General features: G+C 43.8%; 2 protein-coding genes across 3 annotated transcripts; both read left to right on the top strand.

Moving 5' to 3' along the window:
* The first annotated feature begins 5153 nt into the window (after positions 1–5153).
* On the top strand, positions 5154–9959 carry rtn4rl2b (reticulon 4 receptor-like 2b). The gene is made up of 4 exons (XM_037462492.2): positions 5154–5347; positions 6350–6576; positions 6693–6923; positions 7635–9959. Exons 1-4 carry the CDS (start codon positions 5299–5301, stop codon positions 8484–8486), a joined length of 1359 nt encoding a protein of 452 aa, XP_037318389.2. The 5' UTR covers positions 5154–5298; the 3' UTR covers positions 8487–9959.
* Positions 9960–15077: 5118 nt separating this feature from the next.
* selenoh (selenoprotein H) lies at positions 15078–17386 on the top strand. 2 transcript variants are annotated; one of them, XM_037459611.2, is made up of 5 exons: positions 15078–15197; positions 15502–15631; positions 16162–16304; positions 16799–16918; positions 17128–17386. In XM_037459611.2, the coding sequence occupies exons 1-4, from the start codon at positions 15182–15184 to the stop codon at positions 16903–16905; spliced, it is 396 nt and encodes a 131-aa protein (XP_037315508.1). In that variant the 5' UTR covers positions 15078–15181; the 3' UTR covers positions 16906–16918; positions 17128–17386. The 2 variants fall into 2 exon arrangements, with proteins under 2 accessions (XP_037315508.1, XP_037315507.1); XM_037459610.2 differs by lacking the exon at positions 15078–15197 and adding an exon at positions 15220–15342 and having other exon boundaries at positions 15441–15631.
* The last annotated feature ends 104 nt before the right edge of the window (positions 17387–17490 follow it).

The following is a 17490-nucleotide window of genomic DNA, read 5'->3' as shown; positions in this document are numbered from 1 at the left end:
ACAAAGTTGTAGTTGCAACAGACAGCCAGAAGAGGACGCCAAAGCCCCTGGCTTGATAAGGGAAATGGTAACATTATGGATATTGAAATTCTGAAGAAAGATAATCAGAGAAAAACTATTATTCATCATTGTCTATTAAATGGCTTAATGCATAAATATCACTTCTTAAAGATAAAGATCAAAAAAAAAAATTAATTTACAATTTTGTATGGCAAAAATGTATTACAAACATATAATCTCTACACATGTGACATTCTGTCCCAAAACCCTCTGAAAATGTCAGGGGAGAAGTACAATGATGTCATCCATGTGTACAGAATGAAGAACATAAAGGTTTAATGATTCGTTCGATGCAATTTGTTCAATTCAAATATGAGGACATTGTTTGGAAACAACAAGGGAGAAGATTAGATCGATAAAAAACTGACACATTCTGAAAAAAAGAGGCATTTGACCGATTAACGACTTGAACAAGAAGCGGCTGTGGAGAATACACTGTACTGTTTTCTCATTTTCCAAATTCTCTTCTAGAACCCTGCAGCGTCTTTGACCCAAATTAAATTACATTTATTGATATGAACATAGTAGTAAAGTAAATGTAAATATTACTTTCTATAACACTTTAAGACACTTTTATTTTTTCATTGTGTTTGTTTATTTCTACAAATCCAACATGCATGTTGAGACTTTGCTGTGCATTTGTTGACAGAGAAACTGAATGCATAATGTCTGTCTGTCTCTGCTGCTATACTGATTGTGTTCATAATGACATCAGAAATGTGTCAGGGCTGCAATGTTTTTGCAGAATCTGGGAAAACTCTTTTACCGTACTGATGTTAATGACTGAGTGTCAAACGGGATTCACAGTCTGCCATCTCCACTCATTAGACTCTTGGCAGTCTGGGGAGGAGTTGCCGCGTGGTTTCTCGTGGCGGAGAGGTTTCACACGAGGCCGAAGCGTCTCTCTGGCAGGGTTTAAACCTGAAATAACAGGGACACCGCAACCCCCACAACAGCCTCTCTCAAGTTCTTTGTAGGCCTGCTGCGAGCACAGAACAACTGCAACCTTTTGAAGAGTGTTGTGTGTGTGTGTGTGTGTGTGTGTGTCTGCAGGATACATATGCATGTAGACAAGTCCCCCCCGTTCATCTGCGTCATTGTTGCTCAAATCCTCAGTTTCTTGGCATTTTAATAACGCAGACTTACAAAAATAAATGTGTGACGGAAATGGGAGCGAAGGCGGTGTGGAGATACAGCAGTCTGTTAATGAGGGGACATGTTAGGTGTTTTTTTCTTTTTTTACACACTGAATCGGTCGCAGATGTCTTTATCACCCGTAGATTTGAAAGTCTTGCGAAGGTTGTGTGTTGTTATTTTTATTGGAGCAACAGGAACACTGTAGAAAGTTATCATGATAGGCCCAGAGCGCCTTCGAAGTCAGCTGTCACGTGATACAGTCTCTATGGATGGAATTGCTCTGGTATCCAACAGCACCGTCAGAAATCTTGGAGTTCTCTTCGACCAGGATATGTCCTTCAACTCTCATATAAAGAAGACTTCAAGGACTGCCTTTTTTCATCTACGGAATATATCAAAAATCAGGAACTTCCTGTCTCAAAGTGATGCAGAAAAACTAGTTCATGCATTTGTTACTTCTAGACTGGATTACTGTAATTCTTTGTTATCAGGCTGCTCTTGTAAATCGCTTAAACCTCTCCAACTGATTCAGAATGCTGCAGCACGTGTATTAACAAGAACTAAGAAAGGGGATCATATAACTCCTGTATTAACTTCTCTGCACTGGCTTCCTGTTAAATCAAGAATAGAATTTAAGGTACTTCTCCTCACCTACAAGGCACTTGCTGGTGAGGCACCGTCTTATCTTAAAGAGCTTGTTACACCGTATTGTCCTACAAGGCATCTACGCTCCATAGATGCTGGGCTACTTGTGGTTCCTAGAGTTTTAAAAAGTAGGATGGGGGCCAGAGCCTTCAGTTATCAAGCTCCTCTTTTGTGGAACCAGCTTCCACTTTCAGTCCGGGGGGCAGACTCGGTCAGTTAATTTAAGATAAAGCTTAAAACGTTCCTCTTTGATATTGCTTATAGTTAGGGCTGGCTCAGGTTAGCCTGGACCAGCCCTTAGTTAAGCTGCTCTAGGCTTAGACTGCCGGGGGACTTCTTAGGACACACCGAGCCCCTCTCTCACTCTCACTCTCTCCTCCCACAATCATCCATGCTTTATTAATGTACATCACTAATTAAGCTTCTTTCCGGGAGTTTTTTGTGCTTTCTCGCCTAGCAGGTCTCCGTGGATCATAGTTTCGTGCGGACCCCGGTTCTGACTCCTGGCTCATGGCTCTGCTGACACCTGCTGCTGCCATCATCATTACTTTAAATATGATTCATATTACTGTCATCAAAAACCAACATCTTTCTGCTCTCCCTCCCCACAGAAGCCTCTGTGGATGGTGGTTCGATCTGATGGAGGTTGTCCCTGCAGTGGTCCTGCCGTACACCTCTTCTGCTACTTGCAATTACTTGTATCATTTCAGTTAGAGAAATTGAATGTATTGTACATCTTTTACATTGTTAATTCTGTACACATGACATCCATTGCAGTCTGTCCATCCCGGGAGAGGGATCCCTCCTCTGACGTTCTCCCTAAGGTTTCTTCCCTTTTTTCCCCATTGAAGGGTTTTTTTCATATTTTGGGGAGTTTTTCCTGTGCCGATGTGAGAGTTTCGGGACAGAGGATGTTGCATGTGTACAGACTGTAAAGCCCTCTGAGGCAAATTTGTAATTTGCGATTTTGGGCTATACAAAATAAAATGAATTGAATTGAATTGAATTGTAGAAATGTCTCTTGATCAGCTTTAATGTGCTGCTTTCCATTACACTAAAAGGACAAAATGATGAGGAGACCCAAGTTACTTACTTGTCAGATTGTGACTTTACAGACAATAACTGTTCATTCTGGCTCACTGTGACACTGTCCAACCCTACTGGGACACTTGACAAGGACACAGCCATGTTATTACAGTGTCAAATGATGGTTTGTAGGAAAATGATTTGAGGCTTTGAAGTATCATACTTAGATCATCATCATACTAAATAATTGGTATATGAGCTAAGAAGTAAAAAATGAAGAGCAGCATCGCTCTAAATGACTGAAAAATAACTTAATCAATTTCTCCCCTACAAGCAGTTTTAAAAACTCTTATTTAACAACAATTTGATGCTTTAAAGAACATCTGCAGATGTTTATTTAATTGTTCTCACACAGTGCCTCTCTTCTGCTGCAACTGTATGATTCTATTAACAAAGTCTTTTCCGATCCTCGCTGTGCCAAATGACACCCACATTTTGTCTGATTCATACAATTTACACACATCAGCCTCACGTTGCACTTAAAAGCTTGGATTTGATGAATGTCAAAAAGTTTAGTATTTCTTGCTGTTTTGCCACAGAAACTTTTCATGTTCTGTATTGCGTGAAAGGGTGGATTCGTGATCCGGGCCAAGTTCTATGAGGAGGCAAAAAAGTAAACCCTAAAAGATTTTTATCTCTATGTGTGTGCTTGCGTGTGTGTGTGTGTGTGTTTGTGTGTGTGTGTGTGTTGGGGACGGAGTCAGCAACACATTTTTTTTGGGATCCCAACAGAATCCTTGAACACGCTGTGTTCACACTTGAGTAAATACCAGTGTGCCCGTGATTCACTTTGACCCAGCAGGCTGGTGAGAAGATGTAAGAAAGGGGATCTGGGGGTGGAGATGTGCATGGTTGGGTGTGTGTACATCTTGCCCATGCATTTCGCATAGAAAAAACGACAAACAAACCCACACATACAGGTACACACACGTGTCAGCCTGGAGACTTGATCAATATTGTGCAAAGGGCCCCAAGAACGTGCCCCCGCACACACAGTCCCACGGCCTGAAGATGTGGTCTAGTTGGTGAGCTGGCCGCCTCCCCCAGTCTCCTTGGGGCCAAGAGCAGCGTGATTAAACACCATGCACCCCCACACACTCACACACGTAGCCTTCTGTGTGCCACAGACCCCCGGTGAGGCTCGCGGCTGACCGGTGAGCTGTCTGCATCTACTAATCCCTACACCACAGATAAACTACGTGACTCCAGACGCCCAACTGATGCCCCACGCTGGTCACAGCTTGTGTTTGCAGATGACCCCCCCCCCCCTCCCCGTTGAGCAGGTTTTGGTGAGTGTTTGTTCGCTGGAACAGACGACGTGCATCATGGTGGACCGGGCCTTGACCTATGTGTGGCGATGAGAGTAATCAGCTGTGACTAAAAACGCGGCCCACCTGACGCTTTTTCAACATGCAGAAGACCTCCGAGTCCTGCCCCCACGCTGCACCGCACCTTCTCCGGGAAAACCAAGTTGTCTTGCACATCCTTCGTTCATGTTTCATTGGTACCCAAGTCTTCGTTCATAAATGCAGAATGGTATTTGTTGGAGATACACGTGCTTGAATGTAATGTGTAGTAGCAGATATTTGTCATAGTCTCCTCCTCACATATGGGGTCCATATGTTGTGTTGGATTGCTTTGCTGCACTGCTTTCACCATCATGTTCATCTGTTGTTCTCAATTGTAGGCGGCTCTTGGCTTCCCTCCAACACCGGCCTACACAACAATGAGGCTGATGATTTTGGGGCTTTAATGTCAAATGAGTCCGATACCAACACACCGATCCTTTAGTTGGTCACGCAGTCAACGTAGCCTTTGACCCACAGATTCTTAGTTTGGTACCACCCAAAACCTCCGGCCATCCCACTCCTCAACTGGCTTTCTCCCACACACAAACCACTCACTGTAAAGGTAAAACGTAAAATGCTTTTTCCCCTGTTCTCACATCTTTGTGTTTGCTAATATAATGCGTTTCATTGTGCCAATTAAATGGCTTATCATTATGAATAATATTGTTAAAATATTACCTTTGACAGACAAGTGATGCGTTACATTCTCACGCAGTAACAATGAGGACAGTGACAAAAAAACCCCGCCCCGTCACTGCCTTTCTTGTCTCTTCCTCCGGTGACTCCCCCCCCCCCCCCCCCCCCCGTCCTCCTCCTCCCCGGCTGACGCAGAGAGAAACCTCCGCTGCCCACGGCCGTGGGCGGCGACCCTGCCGCGGGTATAAACAGCTTCCCGGGACTCCGGGACGTCACTGCCTCAACGCGCAGCGACTCGTTCACCAGGGCTGAACCCCAGCAGAGATAGCAGCGAGCAGGCACTCACACGCCGCGCAGGCTAACTCGCTTTCGGCTTTGGTTCGAGATGGTGACCCGTTGCACCGTGACGCGCTGCGGCGCCCGCAACTTTAAAGGTGAGTTGCTGTTGTTGATTCAACTTGTGTTGCCGAGGTCCTCTCGAACATGCAACACGTTTATGGAAACTTACTATTTTAAACTTTGTAAATCAAGTTAATACTTAATACGTTAGAACGACTGGATTTGAAGACCAGGTGGTGATTTTACGCGCAGTCAAAATGCAAATATGCCTCATTTAAATGGTTAACTAAGCTGCGCACGTTGTTCAACGTCCATTTAATTTGAAATCCCGATTTTCAGTTGTGTGGGTCTTACCAATCTGGGACTCATCAAAGGATACGGCACACATGTGGAGCATTTTAGTACAACGATTTGACATTTTGCATGTATGCGTCATCGTCCTCTATAGAAAACGTCTACAGCACGTGATGAAATTAATCTCTATATTTGGCCTGTAATGTATCAAGACTTCGATATTCAATCTCTCCTGTTTTTCGCATAAAGATCAGATCAATCAAATTAATTGAATAAGATGCACAAAAGATTGCAAAGTCTCCTTTTCTGCAACAGCATCCAGCGCTGCTAATAGTCCATCCCTTTTGAAAGGTCAGGAGGTGAGCCAATGGAAAATCTTGCGCAAAGGGATGAATGGGAACCTCATTATTATTACATGCGTGTTGTTTTTAATTTGGTGCACACCTCGGCACGCCGTCATCCGAGCTGTGCAAAAAAGCTGTTGCAATATTGATAAGAACCGAAACTGATCCGGCTCCGGTTGCCAGTTTTACGCATGCCCTCTGCATTAGATACAGAGTTATGAAACACTGCCACAACACACTTTTGTAACGTGCTGAGGTGGCTATGAGTGGGTGAATGATTTCTTTGATGTAACCTGGTGAATTATACATGAACACCAAAGTTTCAGGGGGCCATCAACAAGTCACGTGTGACCCAACTGCAGTGGTAAAAAAAAACCCCACTGCCGACAGTGAAAAAAAGACTGGTGCCACTTTTTGTAATGAGAATTGATGCCCCCCTTTCTCTCTCTCTCTCTACAGGTGGACTTTCTTTGTGGCTGATACTGTGGCTGGTGGTGGTGAAGTCGGGCGGGGTATCAGCATGTCCCAAGCTGTGTGTGTGTTACCCTTCGCCCATGACGGTCAGCTGCCAGTCCCAGAACATCACCATAGTGCCGGCTGGTGTGCCGTATGACTCACAGCGGGTTTTCCTGCAGAACAACCGCATCACGGAACTGCGTGCGGACTCTTTTGGCTTTGAGACACAGGTAAAAATGGCTTAGTGTGTCCATCTGCTGAATTTCCCAGCAATTATTGAAGACATTGTTGTTGGTCTTTTTTTTCCTCATTTCTAATTACATCATTTGCTATTCATGCTGTACAGGTGCTTTGGCTTTATGGCAACAACATCACATGGATCGAGGCCGGCGCCTTCAGTAACCTCAGGGTGCTGGAGGAGCTGGATTTGGGAGATAATCCGTTACAGCGCTTGGAAGGGGGAGCCTTCAGGGGCTTGGAGAAGCTGCAGAGCTTGCACATGCATCGCTGCAAGCTGGCAGCTCTTCCCCGTGACCTCTTCCTCAAATTGTACAGCTTGCAATTCCTCTACCTGCAGGTAAACCATACACACACACACACACACACAATGCATATGTTTTTAGACATGTTGATGTTGTCATTTTTTTATTATCAGTTGCCAAGATGCAGAATAATCATCCACACACAAAGTGGACATGTTTACACAGTGCAAGGTGATGAATTGTTTTAAGCAGGTTCAGGGATTTGTGGCAAATAGAGATGATATGTACATAAATATTGCATGTTAAACACTCATAATCCAGTGGGGGCGATCTCAGGTTCAATTTGCACTTTGCCTCATTGGATTAACAAAGCAGAACATATTTCCTTCAGATTTATTGAAAGGAGCTAATGACGCAGAAAGATTGCAAAGTGAGTGGACTCCAAATCGTCAGAACAGAGTTGTTTTGAGGTTTAATGAGCAAAACAGATAAATAGTCCGTTTGCTGCTATGGAAATTGGCTTGCATGTTTTTTTTTCAAGGCATGATCTCTGTTGAGCCTCAGCTTTTGTAGCCTCCTTGAATCTAACACATGAAGCTCTGTTCCAATCAGACAATAGTTCCCTGCCAAGAACAATCTCTCCCACATTCAGTTGGCAGAGGTCCGTGTGGCCACCGGAGGGCTATCTTCAGATGGGAGATATCCCAAGTGTACATATATGTTATGGTAGAGTTTTATTTCCTCCGGTAACATTTGATTGACTTTTCCAAAGCTCTAAATCTTCTTGTATTTGCTCTTTGTTCCAGGACAATCAGCTCCACTTTCTGCAGGATGACCTTTTCTCAGATCTCGTCAATCTCAACCACCTCTTCCTGCATGGAAACCGCATCCGAGCCCTTTCTGAGAATGTGTTCAGAGGCCTGGTCAACCTGGACCGCCTCCTTCTCCACGACAACCGAGTCAGGCAGGTCAACCGCCGGGCTTTTCGCGACCTGGGTCGCCTGACCATCCTTTACCTGTACAACAACTCACTGGCTGAGCTGCCAGGCCAGGCCATGAAAGACACCCAAGGCATCCAGTTCCTCCGCCTCAATGACAACCCCTGGTCCTGCGGCTGTGAGGCTCAAACCCTCTGGGAGTGGTTCCGCAAGGCGCGCATCTCCTCCTCCGAGCTCATGTGCACCTCACCATCCCACCGTCGTGGCCAGGACCTCCGATTCCTCAGGGAGATGGACTTCGCCCTCTGCCCTCTGCCTGACCCCGGCTCCCTGGCAGGAACCACCACGAAAACCTTCAGCACCAAGACCCGCTGGTGGTTCTCCAAGCACAAGCCCGCATCTTCATCCAAGGCCTCGTACAGGAAGACCACTGAGGCATTGGGTAAGCCTCAGTACCTCCCCAAAAACCCCTCCGAAACCTTCTCCTCCAAGTACGAGCTGTCGGAGGATGAGGTGGCACTCCCCAAGCTGGACCAAGAAGAATACTGGGCCAACTACGGAAACGAAGATGCCTCCGTTCCCTGCTTTGATCTGGAGTGCCCGCCAGGTTATAACAACCGAGCCTTCCCCTCATCCTCCTCCATTCCCAGCACCCCGTCCCTCCTCCACCTCCTCTCCCTCTGCATCGTCAGATTCTCCCTCCATTTCCTTTTTGGCTGAACTCTTCTCTCCTCCACTACATTTTTTTCCCCTCTGATTTCTCCCTGGGCTCTTTCCCGACTCTTAACAAAAAACGTAATTCCTTTCAGTTACCTCCTCGAACTCGCAGGAGGAGCTACACTGATGCAGGTGACAGACAGGCGAGCCAGCAGGGAGCTGTTGAGCTGATGTAGAGCAGGGCAGAAATTCAATGTTGAAGTAGCTGCTGCTGACGAGTACAGGCTTCAAAAAGTAGGGCTCAGACCATCGCAACTGACTCCGATAGAGGCGGCGAAAAGGCCGAAACCTACCACAACACGAGGAAAGGATAGAACACTATATTCACAGAAACAGTTGGTGATGTCTCCATATGTTTTTTAATATCAGCTGTAAACGACGCAGGCGTTGGGGATCATTGATCATCAGCTATTTTCTATATCAAGAGCACACTATCCACTCACTGCTTACATTGTCTCTTACTGATCATTTTCATCGTGAAAGTGACGGTCAATGAGAAAGTGACATGTGATGAAATAAAAAGTAGAAAATACAGGCACAATTGAAAAGTAAATCAATACGAATATAGGCCTAAGATATGCTTTCAAAGGCAGAGAATGTGGAGAGGATCAATAGAACTGCAGTCGAGAGCAGCTCTCCTTTCTCCTTCAGATTCAAAACACAAAGGTGCAATCAAACCACCACCACCCACTCTTGTACATACCACGCACCATCACTGTACATATCCCATCCTAAACTACTCTGCATTTAAGACTAGCTGGATTTTGTACTCTTCATTTCAGTACCATTCAATGAAGGACAGCTTGTGGTGATAGAAGAGATACCTGGGTTGTAAATGGAAGGCAAACTGTTGAAAAGTGGAAACTCCATTTTCGCCCGCTGTGTTTTCTGGTCTCTTTGATTGGGTCTTCTCTTAAACCATTGTGTGACACAAGGCAAATCCTTTACAGCCCTTTGTGTTATATGAAGCCTCAGGTATCTCTCTTTTGGCTCCTGTTGGATTATAGGTGATATACTTTAAATGGTTAAAAAACTGTACTTTTTCAGAAATGTATGAGGACAAATCCATTTATTTTATTATTTAAATCCATCATATTCATCCAATTTTTGTATTGTATGGTATCACAGACCACTATTAGACCACATGGACGATCAAGCTGTCATACATCAAATCATCTTTTTCATATTAAAGCTCTACTTTATAAGATAACCTTTCTGACTCCACTGTGTGTTTGAGTTCATGGGCAATCTGTTCATCAGGATGCCAGTCCGACCTGACTGTGATCTGCATTTTTCATCTCGCTCATGACGTTCCTTTTCAATCCTAAATGATAGAAAGTTAAAACGTTCAAGCGACACTGTAAATGAGTTTCTACACAAAAAGGATGCTGTGACACTGGTCAATCATGTATTTTTCAAAAATCTGTTGGAAAAATGTTTTGTTTGAATTGAAATAAAGAAGAAAACAAAAGAGAATGGGGCGCTTCGTTGCTTTTTTCACAGAGCACTCACACAATATATACACAAAACAAACCTTTGCCAAGTGAAAATTGAAATATTTTAAAGTTTCACAATAAAATCCCAGTAAAATGAGAGAATCATGAGCATGAATATGTTCAGTATCATCAGAGCAGTCGTTCGTTTTGAAACTCGACAGCTGTATCGCAGACTGGACTTTCTTTTTTTGAAGAGTCATGGTGCTTCTGCCAAGCCTCTTAAAAAAAAGGAGGTGATATTTGTAAGTGTGTGTGTGCGTGTGTATGTGTGAGTGTGTGTACACAAGTACGTCAAAGTGTAATAAATCCAACGTGACATTGTGGGTGTGTTAGGTGAAGGTCACCAATCTCAACTGCTTTCCCTCCTCGCCCTAGTCACTTTTCTCACCAAACAGAAGGCAGCTATATTGGACCTTATTATGATGAGCCTGTGTGTGTGTGTGTGTGTGTGTGTGTGCGTGTGTGTGTGTGTGTGTGTGTGTGTGTGTGTGTGTGTGTGTGTGTGTGTGTGTGTGCGTGCGTGTGTGTGTGTGTGTGTGTGCGTGTGTGTGTGTGAGAGAGGGTATGATTCAGGGAAGGGGATGAATGGGGAACACGCCAGGATGAAAATGTGACGATGTGTCCTGGAATCAGCACACCCCCTCAACAGATTAGCTAATGCCATGATAATGATGCATACAGTAATGTGTTGATTAACTTAAATGTGCAAATAAATACTTACACAAACAAGTGATAAAGGTCAGAGAAATTTGGCTGGACAGCCCTTTAATCGTTCTTATCTCCAAGCGCACATATCATTCATCACTTTCACACCTCACGTTTGTTCTTCTTTTCTCTCTTTTTTTCTGTGACTAAAGTTTCCACACTTCTCCCAGTTAAAAGTCAAACCCTCATAGTGTATATTATTCTCCATAGCCAGCTTTTCAACTTTTCATTTCCTCCAATCTAACATGCACATTTGGATTACAAAGAAGACATTATTACATCACTGTTAATTAACCAATTAATGAATGAAGAGTGCCAAGGAAGGGTTTGATTTGTGGATTGTCCTGTGTGCAGAAGCATCAGCTTTAAACATGCTAGTGTTGAGCTTCATGGTTTCCTTTTGAGATGCAAGTGTTAGGGTTTGTGGTGGTGTTCGGACCCCAAAGCAGACACAGAGGAGCAGGTAGTGAACAAAGGTAAGTTCATTGACTGTGTGGGCAGGTGCCGGCTGGAGCGGCAGGGTGCAGGCTGGCTGGAGGATCCATGGAGACGGAAGCTCGACGGAATACTCTGGCGCCGGCTTGTTGAGCGGACCATGTCTTTATAGAGGGGGTGATTGTGATTGAGTGCGGGTGCGCCTGCAAGGGAAAACAGGGAAGGGGAGGAGGAGAGATGAAGACAACAACGAGCAACTACACAAATCCTCACAGCAAGCAAGGTATTGTGCACCCTTGCTCGCATCTCGCAGTTCAGTTGAAGTGACCCCGATAAACACTACAGAAACATCTGACAATCAGCAGTGGAAAAGAAATGTGCTCTTTCAATGAAGCCATATGTGGGCCCACAATTATTCACAATATTAGAACAATACAAGGAGTATATTGTCTCTTTTTTATCATTAGTTGTTAGCGGTTTGAAGGATCTGTTGAACATTTTTTGTTGTTTGTTGAGTGAGATGAGATGATTACTACCAGCGGATGGCGAATAACTATATTGCATAAAATGTCTCCAATGTCTCACCTCATGTGGGTTTGGACTTTTTATGGATATTATTTGTGAAAACAATCACAAATATTGAACATTATGACCAATGGCATGGCGAAAAAAACATCCATAAAACAGCTTCGGAGGCAGTCTTCACTTTAAGTAAAAAAAAACTATAGCTCATAATTTCACGTAAATGTGCAGGAGGCAGTAATGACCGACTTGCAGCTTAACCTGCCAGGGTAAACCACCTCGGGACATGCACATCGAAAACTTGGCCTTCCTGTGCTACTGTTTTACGGCAAAAGTGTAGGCGAGGAGGCCTGCGAGCAGCTGCCTGCGCGGCCACGGGACGTCTTTGCTGTTTATCCGGCGCAGGAACACAACCAGACCATTAGCACAGAGAATTCCTCTGAAGTCATCAGAACTCGCTGATGATCCAACGCTGCGCCCACTCATTCTCCCCCCAACTCTCGAGCCCGTTCTTCTTGCCTCTGCCTTACTTCCTCTCTTTTGTGTGTTTGCCTGCTCTTCACATGCTGTCGCTCAGTCTTTGTCTGAATCCCTATCACATTTATCTCCCTTTCTTTCTTCTTGTCTCTCTCTCTCTCTCTCTCTCTCTCTCTCTGCCTGCCTGTCAGAAAATCTCCCCCACATGGTTATTCTTGTCTTGGCCGCCGAGCTTTTTATTTGTTGGCTTGTGTGAGTTGACGTGATTGTTTGCGTGTTTGCTGACGTTTTTACTTGCATAGGAAGGAGCAAACCCCCCGCCCTGACGTCAGGAGGATGAAATGGGTTATTCACCAGCGTTTACCCTGTACCAATTTAATACAATGTAAAGTACAATGCTGCTTTCAACGTGACATCCATAATTAATGAAAATTATTTCCAGCACCAATTGCACCCAGCAGGTCACTTGTCCAGTGTGTGGAAACATGAACCTCTGCTCCTCATGACTCACCAAACGGAAGAGGTACGAAACGAGTGAATAAATCATTAAAGCACTGACTATTCTCACGCTACATGGAGACTTCACCTTCTAAGGAAAATAATGAGCTCTTCGCTTGTTTGTGTGTCTTACTGGATAAAAGCCCAAAGCAATATTTTCCAAAATGATATTAACAAGAAACCCAAAAAGAGAAGAAAATGAAGTTGCTTTTAACTCATTTGTTTTATTTCATGATACTGGTTTTCATAACCTAAAAATATTTTTATTCTTGTGAATCAATCTAAACAAATATAGAACATTTGAGCTGCATCCAGACACAATATCTAAGTATAGTGAAAAATAGAACGCTGAATTACAATTCTCAAAAAAACATTGCACATATAGTTCATCTACTCAGATTTTCCCTGTTTCAGTGTCAGGTAGGAGGCCTTATCGGGTTGCATCCACTCCAGCCTTTGCTTTCTTAAATGTTTAGCATTCTTACCGTGAACTGTTACCTGCCTGTTTTTAGACCTACAGCTAGAGTTACTTTCTTCATTATATCTTGGACTCTACCTGCTGCCAACACAACCCTCGCTCTGTTTGTAGGTGTTATGCTCCTGAGATTGTCAAAAATCCAACCTGGAGCAATGGTTTCCCCACAGCGTCACAAGACAGATCTGAGATTGCCGTGAAATTAAATATACAGAGAAGTATCTGCTTGGTTGGACTGCAAATAAATCATATTAGCATCACGTATTATCTTTGTAAAAAAGAAGCAGAAGCAGCTACGGTTAAAAAACCCTCCACACACCTGCATGTCCCAGGTTCCCTGCTCCAAGCTACTTTTAATGGATTCCCTTTTCTTCCTCGCGGAGGCATCTTCTCCACCGACGAGAGACAGAGTAGATGTTGGTCAAACACACCGTGGGAGTCTGAGCCACATATGAGTGGGTTTTTACTCACTTAATTGCATCGAACCCTGGGCTTACTCATCTCCCTGCTGTCCACGGCCTGTTTCTCCTGCAGCTTCTGAAAGCGTTTCTGCGCTCGGACGTCCTCGAAACACACGAGGTCCTCTTTCGTGTGTGCGACACGGTGAGAACGTCAGAAGGCCCACCAGAGGAAACCTTCCGGAGGTCCCTGCTTCTTCTTCCTTAAATATGATTGCCACTAACTTTAATATTAGTGCATATTGCTGGCCACTGTACCAGAGAGTGTGATTTCAGGGAAAACTTTCATCACTGATCCGACTATTAAATTAAAATGAACAAAAATCAAATGAAAAAGAGACCCTTGAAGAATCAGAAGATATAAGATTGTAGAAAGCGTCAAACCTACATGAAAAAAATGGATTTATGAATCAAATATCTGTGTAGTGTCGTGTTCCCACATTTGTGTACCCACAGAAATATATGTGGGTGCGTGCGGGAGCTCTTTGCATCCGGCCTTGAGTCAGCTGGAGGAGAGAGAGGGGATCGCGGGGTGAAGACAGGCCACATCTGTCCAACCGTCTGGGCGCTGGCGAGGCTTTACGCACACGGCTAAAAATACACACAGCAACAGACGTCGAAGACAGATTGGGACCCAAAGACATCAGAGAATTCGCTGCGTCTTTGTGTCTGCCCCGTTTCAGTGAGAGTGACATACTCAGTGAAAGATTTAATCATATGGCTGGGACAAGCATAGTGACAGCACGGCCAAGATGAAGTGTGGGTCTTGAGTTGGTTGTGAACAAAAGAACAGCTATTGTATGAGCGCCTGTGAGTCAGTCACGCCGCCTCGCTCCGGGAGGTCGCATAGCCCATGTTCGTTGGCACGGACGCAGCTTGTGACGTGCGCTCTGGCCATTCTGTTTTTGAGGGCCCAAAAATGTTCCCGACTGAAGACAAGTGTGTTCCATATTGCCGTTCCTGTGACACCACATTTGGTATTGACTGCATGTGTTGCTCTACATGTGTTTCCTCTCTTGTTGTTCGTTTCAAGTATCTTGCTGCCGTCTCACACAAGTCTGCCACCGGGAATCTTGCAAATACTTTGAGGACACGGAAGCGCAACCCTTGGGGCCTGCGTTCATCTGTCCCGCTGCTGGGGGAGGACATCACACAGATCTCCAGCTGAAACCGCCAGAAGGGGAACTTGATCTCAGAGTGTGTCTAGGTTTTAGCTGAATGGGATGACGCAAAGAAATGAGGGGTAAAGAGTCTGATGAGTTAGGAATCTAAACACGCCATCTGTGAATCAAAAGTGTTTTATTTCAAATGTAAAATTGTTACATTTTATACCATTTTCAAATATATTGAGATACAATTGCTGTGAACAAAATAAATGCCAGAAAAGTGGCTTATATGTGAAGCTGTCACGTTCCTACAAAGAGTTGTCAACAACAACGATTGATGGGCTATCTACTTACCGTAGATGCAATAACAAAAATGTTTGTTTTTTAAACCCATAAAACTGTGTGTATATGTTTCTGTATAGAAAACCTAAACCTTCCCGGTGATGGTTTCTTCCGTTCCAGCCAAACCCCTTCCGGAGTGCCGCTTTGGTAGAGTCCAGGGGCGCACGGGGTTTTGGTTACAGCAATGGCGCCAAAAGCAGGTCGGTGTGCAACGTTATTACGACATGCATAATGAAGAAATGTAACGTTAACTCTGACATCGAGCAACACAACATACATGCAGTGCATATTGTTGTTAGTTGATACACGAGTTGGACACCGCGCGCTAGCTAAGATTTTAATGAAGCGAGTAAAAACACGTCACAGAAGTGTCTTTAATTGTTTTAACGCTGCTAATCACTTATTTATTAAACAGTGTGTTGTGTTTAAAAATGTCCCAGCAGGTCAGCGTTCTAAGCATTAAACGCGAAATGAAAACAAACGTAACACCGACGTGCGTTTCAGGTCGTCGTGGAACGAAACGCAAAGCGGAGGTTGAGGAGGCAGAAGAGGAGAAACTATTCGTGGAGGAGAAGAAGGACACAGGAGACGGGGAGAATAAGGACAGAGACCCAAAGGTGGTCATTGAACACTGGTGAGAAACTCTAATCAAATAAAGCACTGCAATGCTTTAAGGCATATAGCTACAGTTGGAAGGCGTTACGTCACCAGCACGGAAGTGACGCAATGTGCTTGAAGCAATGGATATAAGGTTGAAAGAAGGTGTGAGACTTGACCAGATTTACTCCCACACTCTTTCTCATTTAATTTACTTTGGGACTATTACCCCCCAAAATAAATGCCATCGTTTGAAGCAGAATGTAGGCACATTTGAGCTCTTTATGATGGACACACACGGTAGACTTCATTTCGATGTTACTGCGTCAAGACTCCTTATAAAGCATTAACACTGCAACTTCTCTTAAGTGTTTTTATTTACTGCTTGAAGACATTTTTCCCATAACTAGTTGAATAGAAGTGTACAATTGTGGTATTTGAGGAAAGTAACTTTAAAGTTGTACTAAAGGATGGTGCTTGAATAGATCTACATAGTTGTTTTATCACATGCAGGCCCACTCCATATTCATAACTTCCACCTGCTGGTTGGTCTGTTCTTTCTGGCAGTAAGAGCTGACGGGTGTATGGGCGTAATGCCGAGGAGGTGAAATCTGCCCTCCTGGCTGTCCATCCTGAACTGATTGTGGTCCTCAACCCGGAGAAACCTCGCAGGAAATGCTTTGAGATCACCTTGCTGGATGCAGGCAAAGGTGAAACCACAAACCATATTATTTCTAGACTCTCTTTTTTTACTATTGTTGAGGTTACGAGATGCTCCTCTAAGATGGAGACTGGCGGTCTGTCGGTTCATTTTATTTTCATCGCAATAATGATGTCATTAAAGCAAAGTGCATGCTCAGAAACATACATTTTTTTTCCAACCATTAATTTAAGACGTTCCACAAAATGTTATTTAATTCATATATGAACTTTACAGTAACTGTAAACTAACTTGTCAAGTATGTGAAAAAAGTAAAGAACAAACTGTTAACAAGCGTGATTGTTTTTCACCAAATTTAAGACCTTGGTACGGCCATTGCTCTTTACTGTTTGCTTTTCAATGTCAAGAGTCCACACATCGTAAATTGTTTTGATAGCATTTTATTGAAATGCTATAGTAGAGGTGGTTATACATTAATAATATTGCTTATGTTCTAAATTCTTCATACAAGTGACACGGTTTCCTTATTTGACATCCCTATAGAAACCTCTCTGTGGACTGGAATAAAGAGGGGTCCTCCTGCCAGGCTCAAGTTTCCTCCACCTGATGTCATAGTCGCTGCTCTGCAGGAGGCTCTGAAAGATGAGTAGACGCCCAGTGAAGGTTTGTCATTTCTAAGCCGCATTTTGTGTCTTATTTTGAGTGGCCAGCCTCGAGCCAATTACTGCTCGTTTTCTATTTTCTGTTTCCATTTCTAAAACATGACTTTGCTGTTCTCCACGATCTGCTTTATACACCTTAATTCCTGAATTCTAAGTACATGTCTATACTGCTTGTTGAGTTATGTGAAGCATGACTTGTCTTGTTTGCAGCCATGAGTTCAGGAGGTGAGCGCCATGGAAGCAAAATGACGAAGAGAGACCAATGGGATCTTCCCAGTCTCTCCTCTGATGGTGTAAGCTCCAACATCTCACGTCTCCTGGATGCATGGGGACACCTAGTGGAGGGTCTCTGAGCTGATAAATTTCTAAACTGCAAAGTGCTTCTACAAAAAAAAAACAATATATGTGTCAACAGTTTATTGTGCTTTCAAATATTGTTTTTAGTAAATAAAGTGTATTTTCTTCTCAATTATTGTGTGTGTTTTTTCTATTCAAGTTATTAGATTCTGGGATAATAATCTCATTTCACACTGACATCCCAAATAATTATTTTGGTTTTCCCGTGGTGAGCAA

The sequence above is a fragment of the Pungitius pungitius genome, chromosome 2, assembly GCF_949316345.1.
Source record: "Pungitius pungitius chromosome 2, fPunPun2.1, whole genome shotgun sequence".
NCBI classification, from domain to species: Eukaryota; Metazoa; Chordata; class Actinopteri; order Perciformes; family Gasterosteidae; genus Pungitius; species Pungitius pungitius.
This window is presented reverse-complemented; position numbering and strand designations above follow the sequence as displayed.

Bases quoted from the DNA above. Each gene is read 5' to 3' on its own strand.
- rtn4rl2b (XM_037462492.2), top strand. From the start codon at position 5,299: ATGGTGACCCGTTGCACCGTGACGCGCTGCGGCGCCCGCAACTTTAAA. The intron at 6,577-6,692 runs GTAAAAATGGCT...CATGCTGTACAG, and splicing joins CTTTTGGCTTTGAGACACAG to GTGCTTTGGCTTTATGGCAA. The intron at 6,924-7,634 runs GTAAACCATACA...TCTTTGTTCCAG, and splicing joins TGCAATTCCTCTACCTGCAG to GACAATCAGCTCCACTTTCT.